This window comes from Pimephales promelas, chromosome 12 (assembly GCF_988280905.1).
Source record: "Pimephales promelas chromosome 12, fPimPro1.hap1.1, whole genome shotgun sequence".
Taxonomy (NCBI): domain Eukaryota; kingdom Metazoa; phylum Chordata; class Actinopteri; order Cypriniformes; family Leuciscidae; genus Pimephales; species Pimephales promelas.
The window spans coordinates 18,274,664-18,295,982 of record NC_142780.1 but is presented as its reverse complement, the minus strand read 5'-3'; the positions used below and the strand labels follow the sequence as shown (position 1 = coordinate 18,295,982).

General features: G+C 37.3%; 1 protein-coding gene across 2 annotated transcripts; it reads right to left on the bottom strand.

Annotated features, from left to right (window-relative positions):
- Positions 1-473: 473 nt before the first annotated feature.
- Positions 474-20,555, bottom strand: clstn3 (calsyntenin 3). Of its 2 annotated transcripts, none has more exons than XM_039679915.2 (19): positions 20,238-20,555; positions 19,283-19,349; positions 16,944-17,066; positions 15,943-16,153; positions 15,630-15,838; positions 13,581-13,730; positions 13,269-13,454; positions 12,677-12,964; positions 12,084-12,196; positions 11,795-11,954; positions 8,160-8,219; positions 7,829-7,977; positions 7,429-7,577; positions 5,507-5,733; positions 4,882-5,043; positions 3,376-3,521; positions 3,070-3,205; positions 2,509-2,693; positions 474-1,993 (listed from the first exon to the last, which is right to left on the bottom strand). In XM_039679915.2, exons 2-19 carry the CDS (start codon positions 19,347-19,349, stop codon positions 1,844-1,846), a joined length of 2,871 nt encoding a protein of 956 aa, XP_039535849.1. In that variant the 5' UTR covers positions 20,238-20,555; the 3' UTR covers positions 474-1,843. The 2 variants fall into 2 exon arrangements, with proteins under 2 accessions (XP_039535849.1, XP_039535850.1); XM_039679916.2 differs by having other exon boundaries at positions 20,300-20,555.
- Positions 20,556-21,319: the final 764 nt, after the last annotated feature.

The window sequence follows — 21,319 nt, the reverse complement described above, 5'->3', positions numbered from 1 at the left end:
TTTTTTTAAATCTATTGCATTTGTACAGTTGTTGTCTTGCTAATTTCACTTTCTTAAAAACTGTTCCATTTTTATTTGTTTGTTTGTGTGTGTGTGTGTGTGTGTGTGTGTATACAGTATCTATGTATATATATATATATTTTTTTTAATTATTATTATTTGTTGTGGCTGTTACCTTTTTTGAAAGTAATCAGGAAAGCTAAAATAGAGTGTATGGAACAACCTTATGGTCGTGTTTTGTTTTATTTGATTAATAGCATTATAATATTGGCAACATAAATAAACATAGATTCCTTACCACTTCCCTCCCTCCCTATAAAATCAACAAAACCATTTTTAGAAGCACTTGCTAACGTGTGCAATTTCTTGTTGTATATTTACTATTTATGCCATTCTGACTTTTGTATTCAACTATCCCTTTTCAAGACCAACGCTATAAAAAAACAAAAACAAAAAAAAAAACAAAGACCACATTCTAACGTCATCCGTGTGTTTTTATTATGAATTTTTTTGAACAGGTTATTTCTTCAGACGGTTATCATTAACAATCAATCCATATAATCCATGTCATTGTGTCTATAAGTATAGTTAATTGTCCCAATGGTAACCATTGAAATAATATAGCTTAATGCAAATTTATCCATTCTTAATATCACACTGCAAAAACAACAGGCCTTTATTTACTGACAGGTTTCCACTGTACACTAACACAGACAGAGAAATAGTCACGGGAAAAGAGAGGGAAGTGCGAGCTGGTATGAGGAAGGGTTGGCACAGTTGTACATTCAGAAACCCAAAATAGCAGTGGCAGTATCTAAAGAGCGTAAGGATAGAGAAAGGTCGGGGGGAAAAAGAGAGCGGGAGGATGATGGCAGAGTGGGGGTGTTTAGGCATTACAATAATATGCCTTTCTGTTTCACTGTGAATCAGATATTAACAAGTTTTAAAATTACACAATTGAACACACAAATAAATAGACATTCATCAAGCCAATCATTACCGCTCTTATTACTAATACTATTATTTTCATTGTCACTGTATATTACCAGTAGAGATATTAGAAAAAAAGTCCTAGCCTAGCCTATCTGAAAGTGCAGACTGAAAATGAACGCAAATAATGAAACAACAAAAAAATGATAATAATAGTAGTAGTCATTTGTATTTACACACATTTAAGTACAATCAAAACTGCCCAGGTTGAGCTAACATTCTGATACAGCAGAGGGCATTGCACTGTACTGTGTTTTTCGTGAGGTTGTGAGAAGAGGTGCAAAAAACATTTGTGCGTGCGTGTGTATTGTGATGCTTAAAAGAAAGCACTTGCATACCTAGCTGCAGTCTATCACTATTACGAAACACCTTTACTGACTAGTCCTCTATATCTGTACATGTGAATTTGTTCAAGGAATGTATCAAGAGACAGATTGTGCAGAAGAAACACAGCTTCTGAAGTCGTTTTGTACTTAAGACATTAGATTAGTTACAAAATGCTGTAATTTGAAACATTCTGAGTCAATTAGTTGATATGAATTGAAAATTAGTGTTTTCCTTATGTTTAATACAGTGTTGTGAGCACATCAATTGGAAAGGTTGTGGGGTGAAAGAACATAATTGTGCCATTAATAAATGATTCGAGAGTGGTGACTAGGGAATGCTTTGTGCATTGTGGGAGCGTACATTCCAGAGACAAGCATTGCATTCACAGAGGCTGAGATCCTATAATTGTGTGTCACAGGTGTTTTAGACACTTTTTTCATTATCTTTGATGGTGCGTCTGTGTGTGTATTTTCCTGTATTTTAAATGAGTGTGAGGAGCTTTAGAATGTGGGCATGGCTAATTGGCTCAGTAGCGTCTGGGAGCGGAGTCTCTTCCCTCTTTCTTGATGATGATTCGTTGGTCATCACTGGTATCATCGGGCGAATCCACTACTTCTTCCTCATCATCACACTCTCCGTCAATATCTGTTGCAATACCCATGCGGTTCTCGTATGTCTAAGAGAGAGAATACAAAGAGAGACGTGTAAGATACCACACATATCAGTAATAAAAAAGTTTGGGTGAGTAAGAGATTTTTTTATAATAAAATAGCTGTTTAATTCAGCAAGGATGCATTCAATTAATTAAAACAGACAGTAAAAATATTTATAATGTTAAACAAAATTTATATTTCAAATAAATTGTTGTTTTTCATTTTCATTAAGGATTCCTGGGGAAAGGGGAATCATAGTTTCCACAAAACTATTAAGCAGCACAGCTGATTCAACATTGATATTAATAGGAGATGTTTCTTGAGCACCAAATCAGCATATTAGAATGATTTCTGAAGGATCATGTAACACTGAAGACTCCATCACAGGATTAAATGACATTTTAAAATATTTTCAAACAGAAAACAGTTATTTTAAATTATATTTCACAATAGTACATTTTTTCCCCGTATTTTTCCAAATTACCAACACCAAACCTTTGAACAGTAGTACATCATGTATCTACTTTTGGATTCATACCTCCATTGGGTTCACAATGATGGTGAGGGCCGAATCATCCCATTGATTACTGCCCTCTTTGCCTCCGCCTCTTGCTCCGTCACCACGACGGTGGATGGAACGGATGCGAAAAACACCAAGAATCACCATGACAACCAAGAAACCGACACACACCATGATGATGACAGTTGCAGCTCCTGGAACAACTTTACACATGAGGAGAGAGAGCAAGAGAGAGAGAGAAAGAGAGAGAGAGAGAGAGAGAGAGAGAGAGAGAGAGAGAGAGAGAGAGAGAGAGAGAGAGAGACATTATGTTAATTCTTTATAGTCTATACTTTTTTGAAGGGTTATATCATGAGGAATAAAACTGTCTTGTGAGATGAATGATTTTATTATACTATTACAATATAGTTTCAGAGGTTTATAGTTTTATAGTTTTTACTTGCAGTAAAAAAAGGCAATTTGCTAACATTATAAATTGATCATTTGAGCTTAAATAACCCTTTAATAACTTTACTAACCATTTTAATCCTATTTAGATATATCAGTAAATATTAGTGTTTACATATTTCAGACATGTACCTGAGTTGCGGTGTGGATTGGGGAGTGTGTGTCCACTCAGTTCCCCGGTGTGATGGGATGGGTGGAGGAACTGCTGCTGAGACGCCAGCAGGTGAGACGGATGGTACAGACTGTCCAGAGAATGCAGGAAGTTTACCTGAGCAAGACAAAGACAGTGAGATTGTGTGTTAATTATGCATCAACATTAAGAGTGTGAACTTTCGATGGTGTTCTTTGTCAAGAAGTGTGTGTACTAAGATAGTGTGTGCTGTAGGTCAGGCTGAAGGATCCATATCGGTGTCGCGTGTGTTCAGTGGTGTTCATTACCTCCAGCGTGAGCTCGTTGCTTGTGTACCGGCCGTTCATTTCTGAGCACGACAGACGGAATCTTCTTTCAAAACGAGCAGAGCCCTTTGCTAAGCGATAGCGAATGGAGCGCAACACATCCTCATACACAGAGATAGACTCCGCTCCTGAAAGTGAGAAAAGGAAGGATTAAAGAATGTTTCCTGTGAAAAAAATAAGAATCAGTTCATTATGTGTTTCTGCTAAAATAATGTTTTGAAAAAAGCTACAAAAGTGATTTTCTCTTTCTCTTTCGTTGATTACCATTGGTGACAAGCATCTTTGGGTATATTAGGCTGCTGTCAATTTAAGACTAAAGCAAGGATCAGATATAATGATACGCGTCAGTTTTATTACTCATTTGTTTACAAGACATGACCGACTGTGTTTACGAGGAGACTCGCCGAAACAGGCATTTTGGCATCATGTTGCGTGGACGTGACTGTTCAAGCTTAAGAGAAAAAGAACTGAATTTGCCATGTGCGCACACAGAAAACCAGTACCAGTATTTTTGCACTTGATGCATAAACTGACAGGACTTAAAACACATGAAAATGATAAACATTCATTCTAGGATGGCGAATCAAACGAGTTTCTAACCAGGGAGCAGCTAATCCCCATACTTGACATCACACATCCCTATACTTGACATCACACATCCTGCGATGTGACTATCACGGACACCATATTGATGCTAAAATGATATATTGTACAGACTAAATTAAAAAGACATCAACAAAAATCTTACTGACCCCAAACTTTTGAACAAAACTGTACATGATTTACATTTACATGGTGGGTTCATGTCCTTCTGGGAAGTTCGTATTTACGACGTGGAACTTTCGTCGAAGTAAAATGGTGGAGTACTTAATTACACAAAAATACAGCAAGGTTCTTAAAATCTACTTCCAGAAAATGAATAACAAAGACAGCCACGTCCAAACACAGCCCTGACGCCTAGGCTAAAACAAGACAAAATTTGAGCTGTCAATGAAAACCATAGCCCAAAAATAGAAGCACAGGCAACCCATAGAACATGTCAAAGAAATGAAAAACTTCACTGTCGACTTTGCTTACATGATGGAATATCATACATCTCGCAAGTTATTTTAGCAAAAACAACATGTAACTAAATTAAAGATTATTTTGGTTAGAAGTGTGTTACTCATAGCCATACTATATCAGTTAATCTAGACGGTGAAATGACTGCGATCTTGACGACGTGACTTGAACACACCAACAGTCCTAAAAGTACCCGGTCACTAAAGTAACACTTAAATGTATAAATGTTTGAAATTTTTTAATAAAATATTAAACCAAGTGGCATTTATTTTGAAGAAGTACACTAACTAGCACAATAGCACAAAACACTATTCATGCAAAACATTTTATTAATTCTTATACATTTATAAATTTTGTTCAAAATTAAGACAAACTTTATTGCAAATGATGGCAATGCAAGCTGTTAAGTTGATGATGAAAAATTACCAGTGATGGCAATGTAGGCCGTTGTGTTAATGATGTCCAGCCCTCTCTCTCTTAACGCCTCCATGTCAACCAAAAGCTCCTCCCTTTCTGGGTTTAGCTCCTCCCCCAAGGGCTGAACTTCACATCCATCCAGAGTGTGAGCCACAGCATCTGACATCAGTGCTGAAAAAAAGAGACAGAAAAAGACCTGAATAACTCTCTAGCCTTTGACCATAACACTGAAGTGAGAGGAGAGCAAAGTTCTGTCTCCTGCATTGCACAAGCTTAAAGTTAAAGATAACAGAATGAGTACAAGTTAACCTGTAAGCAGATAAGCAATTCCATTGCTAGTTTTGCTCACATTGCATATTAACTTGCAAATATCTGATGACTGATCTTGACTTCTTTAATAGAAAGTCCATCTATGCTGCACCACCTCCAGACAAAACCAAAACACACTCTTAGACTGCAGATATTTTGTTCTTAGTTATTCATCAAAATCGAGCCTCTTGGCTATTACAGGGTCTGATGTAGAAATAATTTTCCAGAAATAAATGAAAAGAATCCATTTTGATAAAAAAGCCGATATAGAGGTCATCCATCAAGCTGTGGGTTCACAGTTTTAGGTGAGATGTTCAAAGCTTACCCCCTCCTTCCATGCCCTGGGCAGCTGTGTTCACAGCATGGGACAAGGAGCAGACGATACGGAGCTCAGGAAACAAGGGAACCCCTTGAGGACCCTCAAATTCAGCGGCTGGTCGGGCCAGGTGGGGTCCCACCCCAGACAGAGAGATCTGCGGGGCGTCAGGCTGGAGCACGACCAGGTAACCCTCAAGCTGTCTGAGAGAGAGACAGCTCTCTTCACTGAAACACCTGCAGAAGGACAAAGAGAAGTCTGATGATTTAAACCAAATATTTAGATATTTGAGAGTAATGTTTCAAAAATTTTGTGCCATTTTGCTGGAATGCTTTATGATTATGATATTTTAAAAGCCAACACATTTAATAATGCTTTATGCTGATTTGTCTTCTATAATAATGTCATATTTTTATTTGGCCTTTTTTAAGTAATACATTATTGATCTACACCACCTTAAGTTCATGAGAGTTGGGTTGGATTTTTTTTTTTGAAGGAAGTCTTTCATGCTCACCAACGTTGCATTTGTTTGATCAAAAATATGGTACAAACAGCAATACTTTGAAATATTATTACAATGTAAAATAATTTTTCTATTTTAAAATTGTACTACTTTTATGTTGTAAGTTGTTTATTCCTGTGATGGCAAAGCTGAAATTTTAGCATCATTATTCATTACTCTAGTCTTCAGTGTCACATGATCCTTCAGAAATCATTCTAATATATTGATTTGCTGCTCAAGAAACATTTAATATTATTATCTTATTTGTTTTTTGTTTTTACAAATTTAAAGACTTTACTATCACAAATCTTACTGACCCCAAATTTTTAAATGGTAAAGTATATGATTAATTGTTCTTAATTTGATGAATTAATCAGTATGTTAGTTTATTAATTGATACTTGACTGTGTGGCAGTATTCACGCTTCACAGTTTCCCAGTGATATACGCTATATATATATATATATATATATATATATATATATATATATATATATATATATATATATATATATATATTAATCACATATATGCCATAAAATCAACACAACACAGTCTAAACAAAGCAACCATAACGGTGATCTGAACGCAGCGGCCATTATACATTATAATAACATTATAATCTCGTTCATGGTAGAGAAAGATGCATGTAGGCTACACAGGAAATGTAACCGTGACGACACTGAATTTAACATAAAACAGCCTATATAATAATGATGATAAAATATACAAATACACTTAAATTGATGTAAATTAGTTTTTATGAATGAATGAATAGCTTGCTCTAACTTTTGCTCTGGTCTTCGTCAACAACAAATGCTTTTGCACCCCCTCCTGGTGAGGGTCGACTAACAGTAGATTATGCTCGGTAATCTACAGCTTTTCCTGCAGTCAATGTTGAATTTACTGTCATATTTGAACCACTGAATTTATGGAAGCGAATAGTTGCCTGTTGAATATTATAGGTTGTATTTGTAAACAGTTTGAATATTTTGGAAGTGAAATATGAAACGTGAATATGGATTATTACACCATTAAAATGCAAGCATGGCTAATGCAATGCATAGTAGTGCAATTTAACAGGCTTTTTTGTTTCAAAAACATTTGCCATTATTTTACTTCCATTTACAGCTGCTCACCGCGAGCCCTTGACTTGATATCTCAAAATCTTTACAGATTTTCTTCATTCTGCACTTAGCAATTGATTGTAACATCTCCTTTTCTTTAATTCGCTTTCAGGAGAAGCCTTTTTTCCCCGGTATTTTAATTTCAGTTTAGGCAGTTAAACACAAACTAACCTACTTGTCCACTGCAGTAAACTGACTAAATGACTAATAATATTGAGTTTAAATTCATAAGACTTTAGATTTGTTAGTTAATTTGAAATGCTGAAGAAAGATCCCTATTTCAGCGTGTGGGTTGTCACGTACCTCAGAGAGGTGGTGAGTTTGAGCGGACGTACACCAGGGGTGGCAAATCGTAGAGAGTTCCTGTATGTCACCTGCTGAACAGCACGGTTGAAACTTTCAATGTCGTCTCCCTCTAACACCAGTACAGACTGGCTAGGGTTCACGTGCACCTGAGGAAAATAAACTAGGGTAAGTAAAATAAATAAAAAATCAAGTTTGTTTAAATGTTACAGGAATTTTACAGGTTAAATGCAACTTAAGCTCTACTGACAGATTACTACAGAAAACAATTTTGCATCTCAGTTAGACAACAAACAAACCACAATATTTATAGCCATAATGGGCCGTTGGGAAAAAATCTGGGCTGTGTTATGGGTAAAAATATAAAGTTATCATACTTTGAGTTATAATTTGAATGTACCTTCATGCCTGAGCCCAAAGTCTCAAGGTCTCCGAAATCAAGGCCCTCTCGACAGGCATACAGGCACTCCACTACACTGTGTGGCTCCACATTTCCTGGACGCACTGTTACTCCTGACAAAAGCCCTTTGTAACCACTGACAAACTTCCCTGTGGACCAAAATGAGAAGATATATACATATGAATCGATACAGGCTCTTTTGAGAACATTAAACACATGCTGGCATTTAATGGAGTATCTCTACTGATCCCAGAAAGCTCATGAATAACACATACTTGCACACCCTCATCCACACACAAACATAGGCATGTTCTCCTGGTGAACACCTCACCTGTGTCTTTACTCTCTGGCATGGTGTTGTTCACGATGTCTTTCGATTTCTCTTCTGGCTCTATAGGGAGGAATAAGGGAAAGGATGGAAGTAAATAAAAAGCTGTATTCATTAATTTTTTAAGGAATAGTTTATCTAAAAATGTCTGAAAACTGTCATTCTTCACTCACTAACATGTAATTTGAAACCTATATTAACGTTCAAAAGTCTTTAATGCTCACCAAAGCCGCATTTGTTTGATCAAAAATATAGTAAAAAAAAGTAATATTGTGAAATATTTTAAAATAACTATTTGCTATTTTAATGTATTAAAATTCATATTTAATGTTATAACCTGTATTCAAACCATATATCTAAAATATATAAATGTATATGATATGAAAATTAATTGCTTTACAGTTCAAAAGTGTTTTCTATTTTATTATACGTTAAAATGTAATTTATTCCTATGATGGTAAAGCTCAATTTTCAGCATCATTACTCCAGTCTTCAGTGTCACATGATCCTTCAGAAATCATTCTAATATGCTGATTTAGTGCTCATTAAAGATTTCTTGTTATCATCATCAATGTTGAAAACAGTTGTGATGCTTAATATTTTGTGGAAACAGTATTGATTTTTTTAAAGATTATGAAGAACAACATTTATTTGAATTGAATTTATTAGAATTTTTTTGTAACATTATTAATGCCTTCATTGTCACTTTGATCACTTTAATGTTTTCTTGCTGAATAACAGTATTCATTTCTTTGAACAAAATCTGACCTCACACTTTTGAATGACAGTCTATCTTCTGTTATTTTATATTGGAAGAAAAAAAAAGCACTATACATGTTCTTTTCAAATAAAGTTCCAAGAGGTCCAGTCTCAATATTTCTTTCACAGCGGAGCTCAGGGCTATATCCTTCGGGGCAGATAGTAGTCCTTATTCATGATGATAGTCAGGAATAGTTATGAAAGACAACAATCTTGGGCTTGAGAAAAAAAGAAGTGATGTCTAAGAATTTTATTTTTATTTTTAGTGATTTTTAAGAATTACAAATTTATTTACCAAAAAAAGTAACTGTATATGAATATGAAAAGGTAAGATCAGCTGTTTTTACAGGCTACTATTTTTAGACACCTACGTGCGTGTATGGCTCATAGAAGGCTTGGGACTGAGAAAACATACTGTGGGTGCACAGTTTACCTCTTAAAGCTGCAGTCCGTAGCTTTTTTGGGGTTAAAATTTATCCAAAATACACATTTGAGAAAATACATAACCAACCAGTGTTCATAACTAACTGCTTGCCTTAGCTCGATTCAAAGCGGTAAGCTTGTAATAATGTTTTTATTTGCAGTGGTACTGGTGGATTTCCGCAGGAGAGTCGAGCATGTCTTTGCGTCATTAAGTCACATCTGTACTCATAAAGGAGTCTCAGCTAGTATAAGCTATATTGTGTGTGAGGATGTTGGAGGTGGAGATTTATAGCCTTTCTCACTGCACTTAATATATCCAGAAAGGTTCAAACGACCAATCACCAGTGACAACAGATTCACCCACTGTAAAATGCAAAAGACTTTTTTTGGACTTCGGCCTACAGAAGAAGAGACTGCAACCGGCCCATGCGAAAACAAGAACACATATCGGAAGGACATTGTATGTAATAATGCAATGCTGATGTTGCTAACATTAACAATTTGAGAACAAAGTATAATTTGCACGGTTTTGCTTGATATGATAACTTAAAGGTATAGCGGAGGATTTTCTTTTTCCGGGTGGGTAGTCTATACTATTGGTCCACCTAAGTGTCAATCATTCTGGTGATATGTTTACGTAAGGCCGTCGTACGTGCTCATCCCTGGCACAAGTCATGCACCGGATAGACATGGTAAACATCTCAATTTGTCTAAAGTAGCCTTTTGACCAAATGATAAATGGTATCACCCTGAAATATTCTAAAACCTTGTGTGTTCATGTGTTCATATTCTAAAACCTTGTGTGTTTATTATTACACAAATGCAACAAGCTACTTCTCCATGCAACTATGTATAAAAATAACGTATTATTAACAATGAGACATAGCCTATTAGGTTAAGGACCAACGTAATAGCACTGCTTATATGTTGCCATGTAACGTAATTGCGATTTGCAAAATAGTTTCCTCAGAACGTATTTCGTGTGATACAGGGTTGTACATACCATGTCTTGAGTCCTCGGTCACTCAATCGATCAAGTAAATAAAACACGGAAGGGCATTTGACATGTTGTCTTTTTTATGAATGTTTTTGAGTTAGTTTAGAATTTGCAACATAATTGTGTAAGATGTAATAGACGTTTCCTCTCGGGAGCAAGAGTGTTGTGTTTGTCCATGTGCATTTTTTTTAAAAATTGGAGAGGGCGGGTCTTCTCTAAAATTCGTAAAGATCCTCCGCTATACCTTTAATGATAACTAATTCAACGAATGACTGCAATTGCAGATTTCGAACAGAGATGGCGACAAAGAGGAAAAACGCAGGACTGCAGCTTTAAGAAAATAATGGACCACTACCACTACTACTACTAAAAACAAACATATATCATTTAATAATCAAAACTCTCATCATGAATACAAAGCAAAGTAAACTAGTAATTTCAAAGTTTTTTCTCTGTCCTCGCCATCTCTAAATAGTTTTCCAAATTATAACATTGTTTATTATGAAATGCTCTTAATATGCTGATTAATGTATGGAAAAAATCAAAACGTCTAAAGGAGGGATTGTTCACCCAAAAATGAAAATTCTGTCATTATTTACTCACCCTCAAGTTGTAAAACACCCTGAGTGCTAGCGGTGTGAACCGCTATTATTTTGCTGTTATTTTAATTTCCGCTGTTATTTTGACGGGCTGCTCACTTTAATCTGCTGAAACTGTAAAATTGTGCAATTATGTCCAACGGTCCAGATTGAACCAAGCCTGGGTCCAGATACGAACCATTGTCCACCATTTGAATACCGCTGTTATAAAGCTTCTGAAGCCATACACATTCCATTTAGGCATTAATGCACCACTTTTGTTTAATTAGTATGCATGTTAGATCCAAACTTTGGTGGCGGTGAAAATTATCAGTGTATAACGACTTCAATTTTGATTGGTTCAGAAAACTGTTCTACTTCTACTTTCTATTGCTTTGATGGCATTTTTTGTCTTTTATGGAGTCCGTGGTCACTCTGAACTGGTTTTATATGACTAAAATGGCGTAACAATAACAAGTTCCACAATTCTTTAAAATTTTTATAATTACTGGTCAATGTCATGGTTTCAAAGGGTGAGTAAATAATGGCATAAATCAACTGTCATTATTGGGCTAAATATTACTTAAAGCCTCAGCTCAGTGTCAAAACATTATCTTAAGTGATGAACACAGACTAGGTGACCCAGAAAGCAGAGTAGAAGGAGATTGAAAGCTTGAGCATCTTTCTACCACACACACTCTAAAAGAGAGCCACAGTGTGTAAGAACGGTTCTGTTTAGCTAAATAATATATGAGTCTATTAATAGCCGAAACACACAAAGTCTCAGAAAAGAACAGTACTACAGATTTCTGCTCCACCTACTGCTGATATCTTCACACCAATTGAAGATTTATCACACATATGACTAACTGTAAAATTACCCCAGCATGCTCCGATGACCAGCCGTTGGTGTGGTGCGGGGTTGGGGATAGCTCCGTTGTCATGGATGAGTGCAGGGTCAAAGGTCACACCATCCACATATAGTGTGACAGAGGGGAACTGCACACTAAGGGACAAGTGATGCCACTCACTGTCACACACCTATCAGAGACAGAAGTCAAAGTTCAGCTAAGCTCTGTACACATTCAGAAGTGTGTTTGTATGATCCAAAACAAGATATCTCTGTGACAGAATTCAAGTAACTGAGATTTGCTGTCATGGTTAGTTTACCTGTTCCAGTTTCCAAAGGAATTTGACGGGTCTTGCAGCGGACACATCCGGCCAATAGAAGAGAGAGAGACGACAGCCATGCACCGATAAAGAGTAATGAGAGTATGTGTCATCTGGAAATGAGATCATAATATGACCAGGGATGTCAAAGTTACTGGTACTTCAGTGCTACATTTCATGGTCAAAAATGATCTTGGTAATAATGTAAACACATCTGATATATGTTTAACTACCGTTCAAACATTTGAGGTCAGTAGGATTCAAATAAATAAATACTTGAATACTAATACAGCAAGGATGCATTATATGTATCAAAAGTGGCAGTAAAGACATTTATAATGTTACAAAAGACTTCTATTTCAAATAAATTCTGATCTTTTGAAAAAAAATCCACAAAAATATTAAGCACCCCAACTGTTTTCAAAATTATAACAATTTTCAAAAATTCCAAAATTCCCCAAAATTTGAACCGCATTAAAACTTTTTTAAATAAAAGAACAACAATCTTCTTTTTTTCTGTAGTATTGAATTTTACTACCACTATTATGCACTACTGAAATGTTGGCATGATGACAAAGCTAGCACAGACTGACCATTCTTTACAGTGCTGCAGACAATAGTCTCCTCCTCTTTACGTGTTCCCCTCGCCTGATTGGCCAGTGGTTGAGTGCTGGCACCTCCTCTTCGCATCCAGAGCTGCAGGGTGAAGTGGTCGCCGGATACTGCTGAAGCAACTGAATCAGGTACAACAGCAACATGGGTGGAGCCATTGAAGGAGAAGACCAGGGATGAATCAGAGGACGGTAGAGTCGGTAGCGCGGCGGTCCAATTGGTTGCAGGGGATGGAGGTGGAAGGAGGTCGACTTCACCCCTCACAGCACCTGAAAATGTTAAAAGCCAACATATTCTTGATTTGAGTGTCAGCAAGAACTATGGAGTAAACGCTAATTTGAAGGGATTTGCATCCTGCTGCTAATCTAAGGAGAACGGAATGATTCGGGACATTTTCCCATCTGCTCTAAATGAGATGAACAGTTGGGCGACGGATAAATCCAAAGTCCTCAATTTTCTGTCCGCTAATCATGTCTAATCCTAATGCAAAAAGGGTCTGCCATCATGAAATTCAAACTGTAGACAATTTATCAGAAAAATGAAACATTTTCCCAGATCAGAAACTTATCGTACCACAGAGTCTGCGCACAGATCGATCGGAGTAGCTGTCCCTGTCACAGCCCTTCCCAATATGACCCGTCTGAAGCTCAACCGTAGCCTGGATGTTCCAAACCGTCTCCTCGCAGGTCTCTAAGTGCAGGTTCGGAAAGAGAGGGATACTGCCCGAACCGGGAGTATACTCGATGCGCTTTGTCCATCCTGTGATTCAAACACACACATTGAATAAAACAAAATAACATACGTTGAAACATAACATTGTCGATTTTCAATAGGGTTGAATTCATAGCCAAATTTTTATAATTAAATACATTTTAAGATAATTACCGATCCAGCCTGGCTTGCAGGAAGGCTTGACTGTGACTATGACTTGAGCATCAGCCTGAGCTCGATTCTTCCCACAATCAAATGCGGTCACCCAGAAACTGTGGACACGCTGGCGTTTGGAGTCCAGAGGCTCAGTGTTCTTTATGTTCCCTTGATTTTTAAGAGATAGAGAGAGGTTTATTTATATGGCTAGATAGGCACATAGAATGTTACAATATTTGAAAGCCCTGGTGACTGATTGTAAATTATAAAACAGATTGACTACTGCCAGGGAGCATATGATAAAGAAAGCAAAAAAATTCAAAAGCAGCTGAAAATGAGAGCAAAAACAAATAAAGCAATGAAATATGACAGCGACACATAAAAGGCAACAGTGAACTGGAGGAGAGAGGGAGTGTGTGTAAAATAACAATATTGAAGTGGCACAATAAATAAAAGGATATTCACACAGTGGTGTCTGGTACAGAGTCAGACTGACCCAAATTACGAAACCAAGCCACACACACTACAGCAGAAAAATCTGCAAAGTCATGGCTTAAAGGGGGACTTGTGCGCCTTCCTCTTTGTATCTTTCCTCCTTGTTTCGTTTTCTTTCCATTGGCCAATTCCTTCTTCATCAGCATTTGTCATGTTACAAAATGTCGGCTATTGATCGCCTCCCCCTCAGTCTGTCAATGGGTGCTCTGATCTGCATTGAATGATCAGGAAGGGTCACTATCCCTCATTCTTACTGCAGAAACTGGGATGTTCAGAGAACAAGAATGTTACCCTAAAAAACTGCTTTTTGCCACCTCATTTTTGAGATAAACAATTATTTGGAACAATTGCATAAAATGAAGTTCTTCATGGGAAGTATTATAATATTATACAGTATATTACAATAATAGGTAATATATAGGTTTAGGCAATTTTATCACCATCATCAAAATTAAATAATTTTAATCAAATGTGTCTTAAATAAAAATAGCACATCTCAAAGTAGTAATATTGTCACTTTAATAATATTACACTATTAATATTGCTCAATAATTTTAACATTAGTATGGGGACCTACATTATAATTATACTGAATTATAAAACGGTTATTTCGAATCATTGATTCTGATTGGTCAAGAGCTGTTTATTTGTGATAAAACATGGCTATGACCGCTTCACCCGACGGTTCTATTGATCGCTGCGCAACACTGCGGTTCTATGTTGTTTTTATTTGAGCTTTCATGCATTTTACACATTGGAACGTTGTTGCTGTTCACGGTCAGGGACTATTTTTTCTAGCGGAAGGAAGGCTTTTAGTGATTTTACTTCAAGAAAGTTGCACTAATACATTGTTTTTTACTTTAATATTGTGTGGCAACCGTTGAACTATACCTTAAGTAAGCAATAAGGTACTCGAGGCAAGTGCTGTATCGTGAATAAGTAACGGCTTAAGGGGTTGCAGGCACTCCGCTTCGCGTCGTGCCTAACAACGCCCTTCAGCCGTTACTTATTCTCTCGTACCTTATTGCTTACTTAAGGTATAGTTCACCCAAAAATGAAAAATCTGTAATTATTCAGAACACAAAGGAAGATATTTTATAGAACTCAACTAAACAGACCACAGAGGTCTATTGTATGGACAAAAAATACAGACATATTTCTTTTTAAAACAAAATCTATCTTCTTTTGTATTTTATGCCCAGAGAAAAAAATAAAGTTATACAGGTTTAAAAGGACATAAAGGAAAATTATACAGATTTTTCATACCTTTAAATACTTTTTATTAAACTGCGTTGATAGCTAGTAAAAAACAGCCTTCAACCTACATACTTCAGAGAAAAAAATGTTTATTATGCGTTTAAAAGATAATTGTTCAATTCAGTCCAACAGTTTTCAGTCTCACAGCCTTGATAAAATCTTGTATGGAAGATATTGGCGACAGTGTAAACCTTTTATTCATGTTAAATTTTAATCATCAACCTGGAGATGAATGAGATATTAGTTTGAAATTAAAGACATCAAAACTTAAAACACCAGACTAAAACACAGTTGCAGTTGTAGTGTAGTTCTCACCATCGTTATCAATGGTGAAAGGGACGTTGGGTGTGATGATGTCATAGAAGCAGATCTGGCTGTACTGTGGGGAGCAGTCGGCATCCACGGCTTCCACCCGCACAATACGATCAAACAGACGACCCTCAGGCACAGACGCCTCATACCGACGCTCCACAAAGACAGGAGAGAACTCGTTCACATCATTTACACGAACGTGCACGGTGGCCCTTGGGGAAAAAAAGGGTTAAGAGTGAAATTTAGAATCCAAAATGGATGACCACAACAGTTTGCCAAAATCCAGGAATTGAAATGGAAAAAAAAAATCTCTTACTTATGGGATTTCTTGCTGTTGGTGCCGTCAGGACCTTCACCGCAGTCATACGCCTGGATGGTGAAGCTGTGCTCCTTCTGGCTTTCACAGTCCAGAGGCTCTTTGGACCGAACCAGACCTTCTCCAGTGGAGCGGTCCAACACCACGGCCTCAAACTGTGCCGAACCAGAACCACCCGGTCCGTTATGAACCCTAAACCCACAGATCTCCCCTAAAAAAAAAGAGAAAAAGAAGTCTTGCATTTGAATAAATTATATTTGTACGTGATAACCTGTTTCCAAAATCCTAATTTAAAGCGCCATTCCTACACAAATGAAAAAAACATTAATGTGTGAAATGATGTAAAAAGAGCTGCTGAGTGTTCTTCTGGAAGTAAATACGTGTCTGTGTTCAGGAAGTGCAATCACAAATGACACGCCACTGTGAATGTTAGCTCAGCCTGCGGAGGGGGGAGGTCTGTCAGCCTTAATCCCTGTGTAATTCATGTAATTTGGGTAAACATAACATGTAATTACTTACCGTAGTACTGAACTAGCCGCAAGAAGCTTCAAAATAACCCTTGCACCAAACCCCTAACTAGACCCTGTCAATCGAAAGGTACACTAGTAATATGATTATGCACAACCATTGCTTCCATTTCACACTTAAGGTATAAAAGATTATAACTACCGACTAAAGGTGCGAACTCATCATTGTTCTGTGAATTTTCAGGAGGGAAATCCAGGCATTATAATAGTAATCTATGCAGTCAAGAATTTCATGTGAGGGCGATAGATTTCCCAAAGCTGATTTTGCAAAACATTCAAGTTGGTCACATGGATTCCCTGCATTGACCAACAGAAAACTGCTTTGTTTGAAAGTGACTTCTGTATGAGCTGTGCTATTGACAACAGACAATGGATATTTTTTGCCCACTATCCTTTGCAAATGTAACCTTAAGTGGATTAATCATCACAGCACGACTATAACAAGTAAACGTGCAACATTATCAGCATCTTTACCTGCATAGTGCAGCGGTGCGTCTTTATCCAGGGCGAACAGAGGAGGGTTGAGGAGGACAGTGTTGTCGTTTTCCATGACGATCCCTTGGTACTCCGTCTCGATCCATGGCTTGTGTTTATTGGCTGAAACAATCACAAAAGCAAGGGACAGGTGTGAGAGATGCAAGAACAAACTGTGATTCAGAGCAAATGGCTGTTTTTTTTTCTGACAAGACTATAACGTTATGACGGTGAGTGAGTAGAGGTTCAAAGACGCACACGAGCAGACCAATTCAAAGGAATGTGCAACAAATAAAAAAGTCATGCTGAAATACATAAGTGGCAGATGGTGCAATGGTTCGGCCAGCTGTATGTATGCATAACACTTGCACATTAAGTTATAAACATACCCATATGGGGATCCACCAAAATTGTGTGATGGACACGCACACAAAACGCACACAAACACACACACAGAACGATATGCATCGCTGCTTTGCAGAGTAATTAGATGTAGAGATGTTTGGCCTGATCGCACACCGTGAGGTATATTGCACCTATCACTCAAATACAGACAGAAAGCTCTCTGTGAACACTCAGAGAAAGACCGAACCATGCAAACCTACATCAGACTCCCTGAAAATGAGAAATCTTCAACAATATGGGTGACCCGCTAGCCTGGGGTCTTTCTGGTCGCTGCTGCATTGCTACTGAAAATCTTACATTCATTATTTTGAATTTTCCATTTTATGCCTTGACTTAAATGTTTGCTTTTCTGTGATGTACAGATTTGTCAATGAGATAATGTTATCTAGCTTGTCTTAAAAACATAAGTATGTGTTGTAAACTGCAAACGAATCATTTTGTAACATTTCAAATAAATGCTGTTCTATTAAGCTTCATATTGAGCGGCATAATTGACATCAAATTTACTTAAAAAACGCATTGAAGGATCTCTAAGGAATCATGTGATAGTGAAGACTGGAGATTTGCCGTCACACGATTCAATTCCATTTTACAACATATTAAAATAGAAAACCGCTTTTTAAATAGTAAAAAATATTTCACGGTATTACTGTTTTTACGGTTCATAAATGTAGCCTTAGTGAGCAGCTGAACATTTGTTTTTTCAACAAAAAATCTTACTGGTCCCTACATTTGAATGGTAGTGTATATTTATTAAATATATCAGTAAACAAATATCATATCTTTTTTTTTTTTTTTTAAACTAAAACATATAAATGAATAAAAAATAATAAAAAATGAACATGCTCCTCCCGAACTTTGTAAACAAAACATAATTTTTTTAGCAAATACGTATTGCTAAAAATAAAAATCATTCATTATTTTGCGATTGGTTGTGACAGTAAAAATTTTGGCAAGGCAAGTAAAAATCATCACTACTAATCCTTATTATTGAGCCCTGCTTGATTAAAATGACTGGTCATTTGATATTATCCTATACTAGACAGTGTGCTGACCACTAACTCAATGGACCAGTCTTGCATGTAAGGTTTTTTCATGTGTGGCTGCATGCTGACCACCCCGCTCTCATATTTCATAAGTCAGTCTGTGTTGTTTTGCCATTTATCTCTCTACCTATCCCTCTCTCTCCCACCCACCCACGCCTGCATTCCTCCCTCTCATCCCTCACTCAGCCATATAACATTAATCTGAGCATCAGACCACTGGATTACTCCTCGGATTACAGACTGAGAGATGGTTTGCATCTACCTCCATTTATCACACTTGCCGCTTTCGCACACTGACTGACCAGAAGGTTTTTTGAACGACTCTTGACAACAGCTGTGACGGAGGATAGATAGAAAGAGCTACGCACGTCTGTGATCATACACACGGGAGAAGCATTAGCTGTAAATTAAGAAATACAGCATCTCTGGTTTCCCACATCTCTAAAAATAGCTGAGACAAGAATAGATAAGCTTTCACCCTTTTCTTCAAGGACAAGAGTCGACCTCTCACTCCCTCGCTCTTTCTCACCGAGATCCTACAATATATATCTAAGCATCCTCTCCTACCAGTTGGTCTACATATCTCTGTCATTGGCTTTCATCTTCCAGAGTGTCATTCCATGTCTCTTCACTTTTTTTCAATGTTGTCTCTTTCCATGTCACCTTGAGATGCGGCCTACCTTTTGTGATTTCTACAAGTTGTCATTCATTCAGGAGGCATTGAAAAACTGACGTGTTTATATACTTTACAGCCGCAAAATGAATCAAGTGACTGGTTTCAATAGACTGTATGTGCCGAAAAGCTGCCAACGAAAATCTTAACACACTCGCACTTCATCATCAACACAATGCTCAATATCAACATTCAAAAGGATGGAGGACACTGACCTTTGTTGCCATGGGCAACCGAAGTCAAGCAAAAGAGGAGAAAGGAGAGAAAACTCATTCTGGCCATCTGAGAGAGGAAGGAGGGGAAGGACAGAGGGAAATAACATGCATTAACCTGATATAAAGCAGTTTAAGATAGAGGACAGAGGATAAACAGATAACCGCAAGGACAGAGACAGACATATATCTCCTTGCCTGGATTTTTCTAAACGGAAACATGAAGACTAATAGTAGCCTATCTATCTAGGTATGTGAATATGATATGTAACACTCTTGACATCATCTTTATGGCCTAGTTTGGCCAAACGGATATGTCTTACATCTGAGGTACAGTGTTTCTATGTATATATATAGGCTATATATATATATATATATATATATATATATATATATATATATATATATATATCGTTCATATTTACTAGTGACAATCAACAATCAATAAAACCTTCACATATTAAGCGATATGAGTGCGCGTGAAAGTGAGAATCTGCGCATCCTCGTTTACACGCGCATGCAAGTGTATCCTCGCGACTATGCGCGCGGACGCGGATATCACATAGACAGGTTTGTTAACAGAATATCAAATGTGATTCATTACACATGTCCTCGAATAACATCTGTTTTGAAAAGATGTACCATTTGCATAGCCTACATCAGAACTATTTTTTTAAAATAAATGACGATTTAAAGCTCTACCAATGACGGGAAGATTTGATTTAACCACCTGGTGTTTCAAACGCCTTATTAAAATGTTAGCCAACAGCACACTCAAATTTGTAACACATATGCGACAAACATGAATCGATTTTTCAAGCCTATAAAGAAATTCAAGCGACCTGAAATCACCACATTATTACATATGTACAAGCAGAGAGCGGTTTAGTTGGTATCAACCCGCCACAAGCGCACGAATCGAATTAGAAATATTAATGTTGGATGAAATGCACGTTACCGTGAGGTGTGAGATGGTACCCTGCTCAGTCTCCTCTAAGCATCCGTCACACACTCACACACCTATGACAGCCTGATGCCCGCCGACACACGAGCACAGCAATGCAACGGGTGGAGCGATGGGGCCTCCGGTGTCTCACGAAATGATTTGAACTGTGAAAAGGAGCGAAGCTGGAAGGATATCAAGATTATGTACTAAGAAACCAATGCCCCCGTTTTCGGTAGACGCCGTGAGAAAAAAAGACAGTGTTATATCTCCTCCCTCTCGCAGTTTCTTAACCCGCCCACACTGCGTCTCTCTCGCTCTCAGGACTCACCCCCGGTGAACGAATTTACAAATCCTACTGCGACGAAGGCTTGGTTCTTAATATTCATAGTCGAAACCTCCGCCATTGGAAGGTCAAACTTAGCTAATTAATATTCAGTAGCCAGGCGTGTTCATTGGAGGATGTTACAGCGGACTACTTAATATGCAATAACCAAAGCGTTTCTATAGGACGTTACCAAGCGACATTAACATAAACTATTTAATATTAATAAGCTGAGCTTTGTCAATAGTAGGAAACATTTTTTTCCCCAAACCCCTTCCCTATTAGAGATGGCTGGCTGTGAGATACATCTGGCTGGGTGGGACGCATCTGGAGGGCTCGTTACAACTACTACTCACCCTGAAACAACACATTTATTCCCACTTCGTGTCTAAAACGAAGGACATTTGTGAATACGTTTGAAATCCCCACTATCACTATATCTGTGCTTCAGCTCTGCAAGATGACGTCATATCGGCTCCCACAGCAGGCAGATCTAAAACCCTGACACCACAGTTCAAAAACACTACAACACACTGGAGCAGATTTTATTAAAATCCAGCATTTTTTTAATGAATATTACAAAAAAACGTTTTCATTTAAAAGTATTTTTTTTCTCTCTCTGTTTTTTTTTTTTTTTACATTTGGTAGCAGTAAGGCAGTAGTAGTTGTTTCCCAAAAACAATTTTTTACATCATTAAAATTTGCAACCACACATATAAATATTATAAAACAATTCCGTTGCTACAGTGAGCCTCGGTTCCCTCGGATTAAA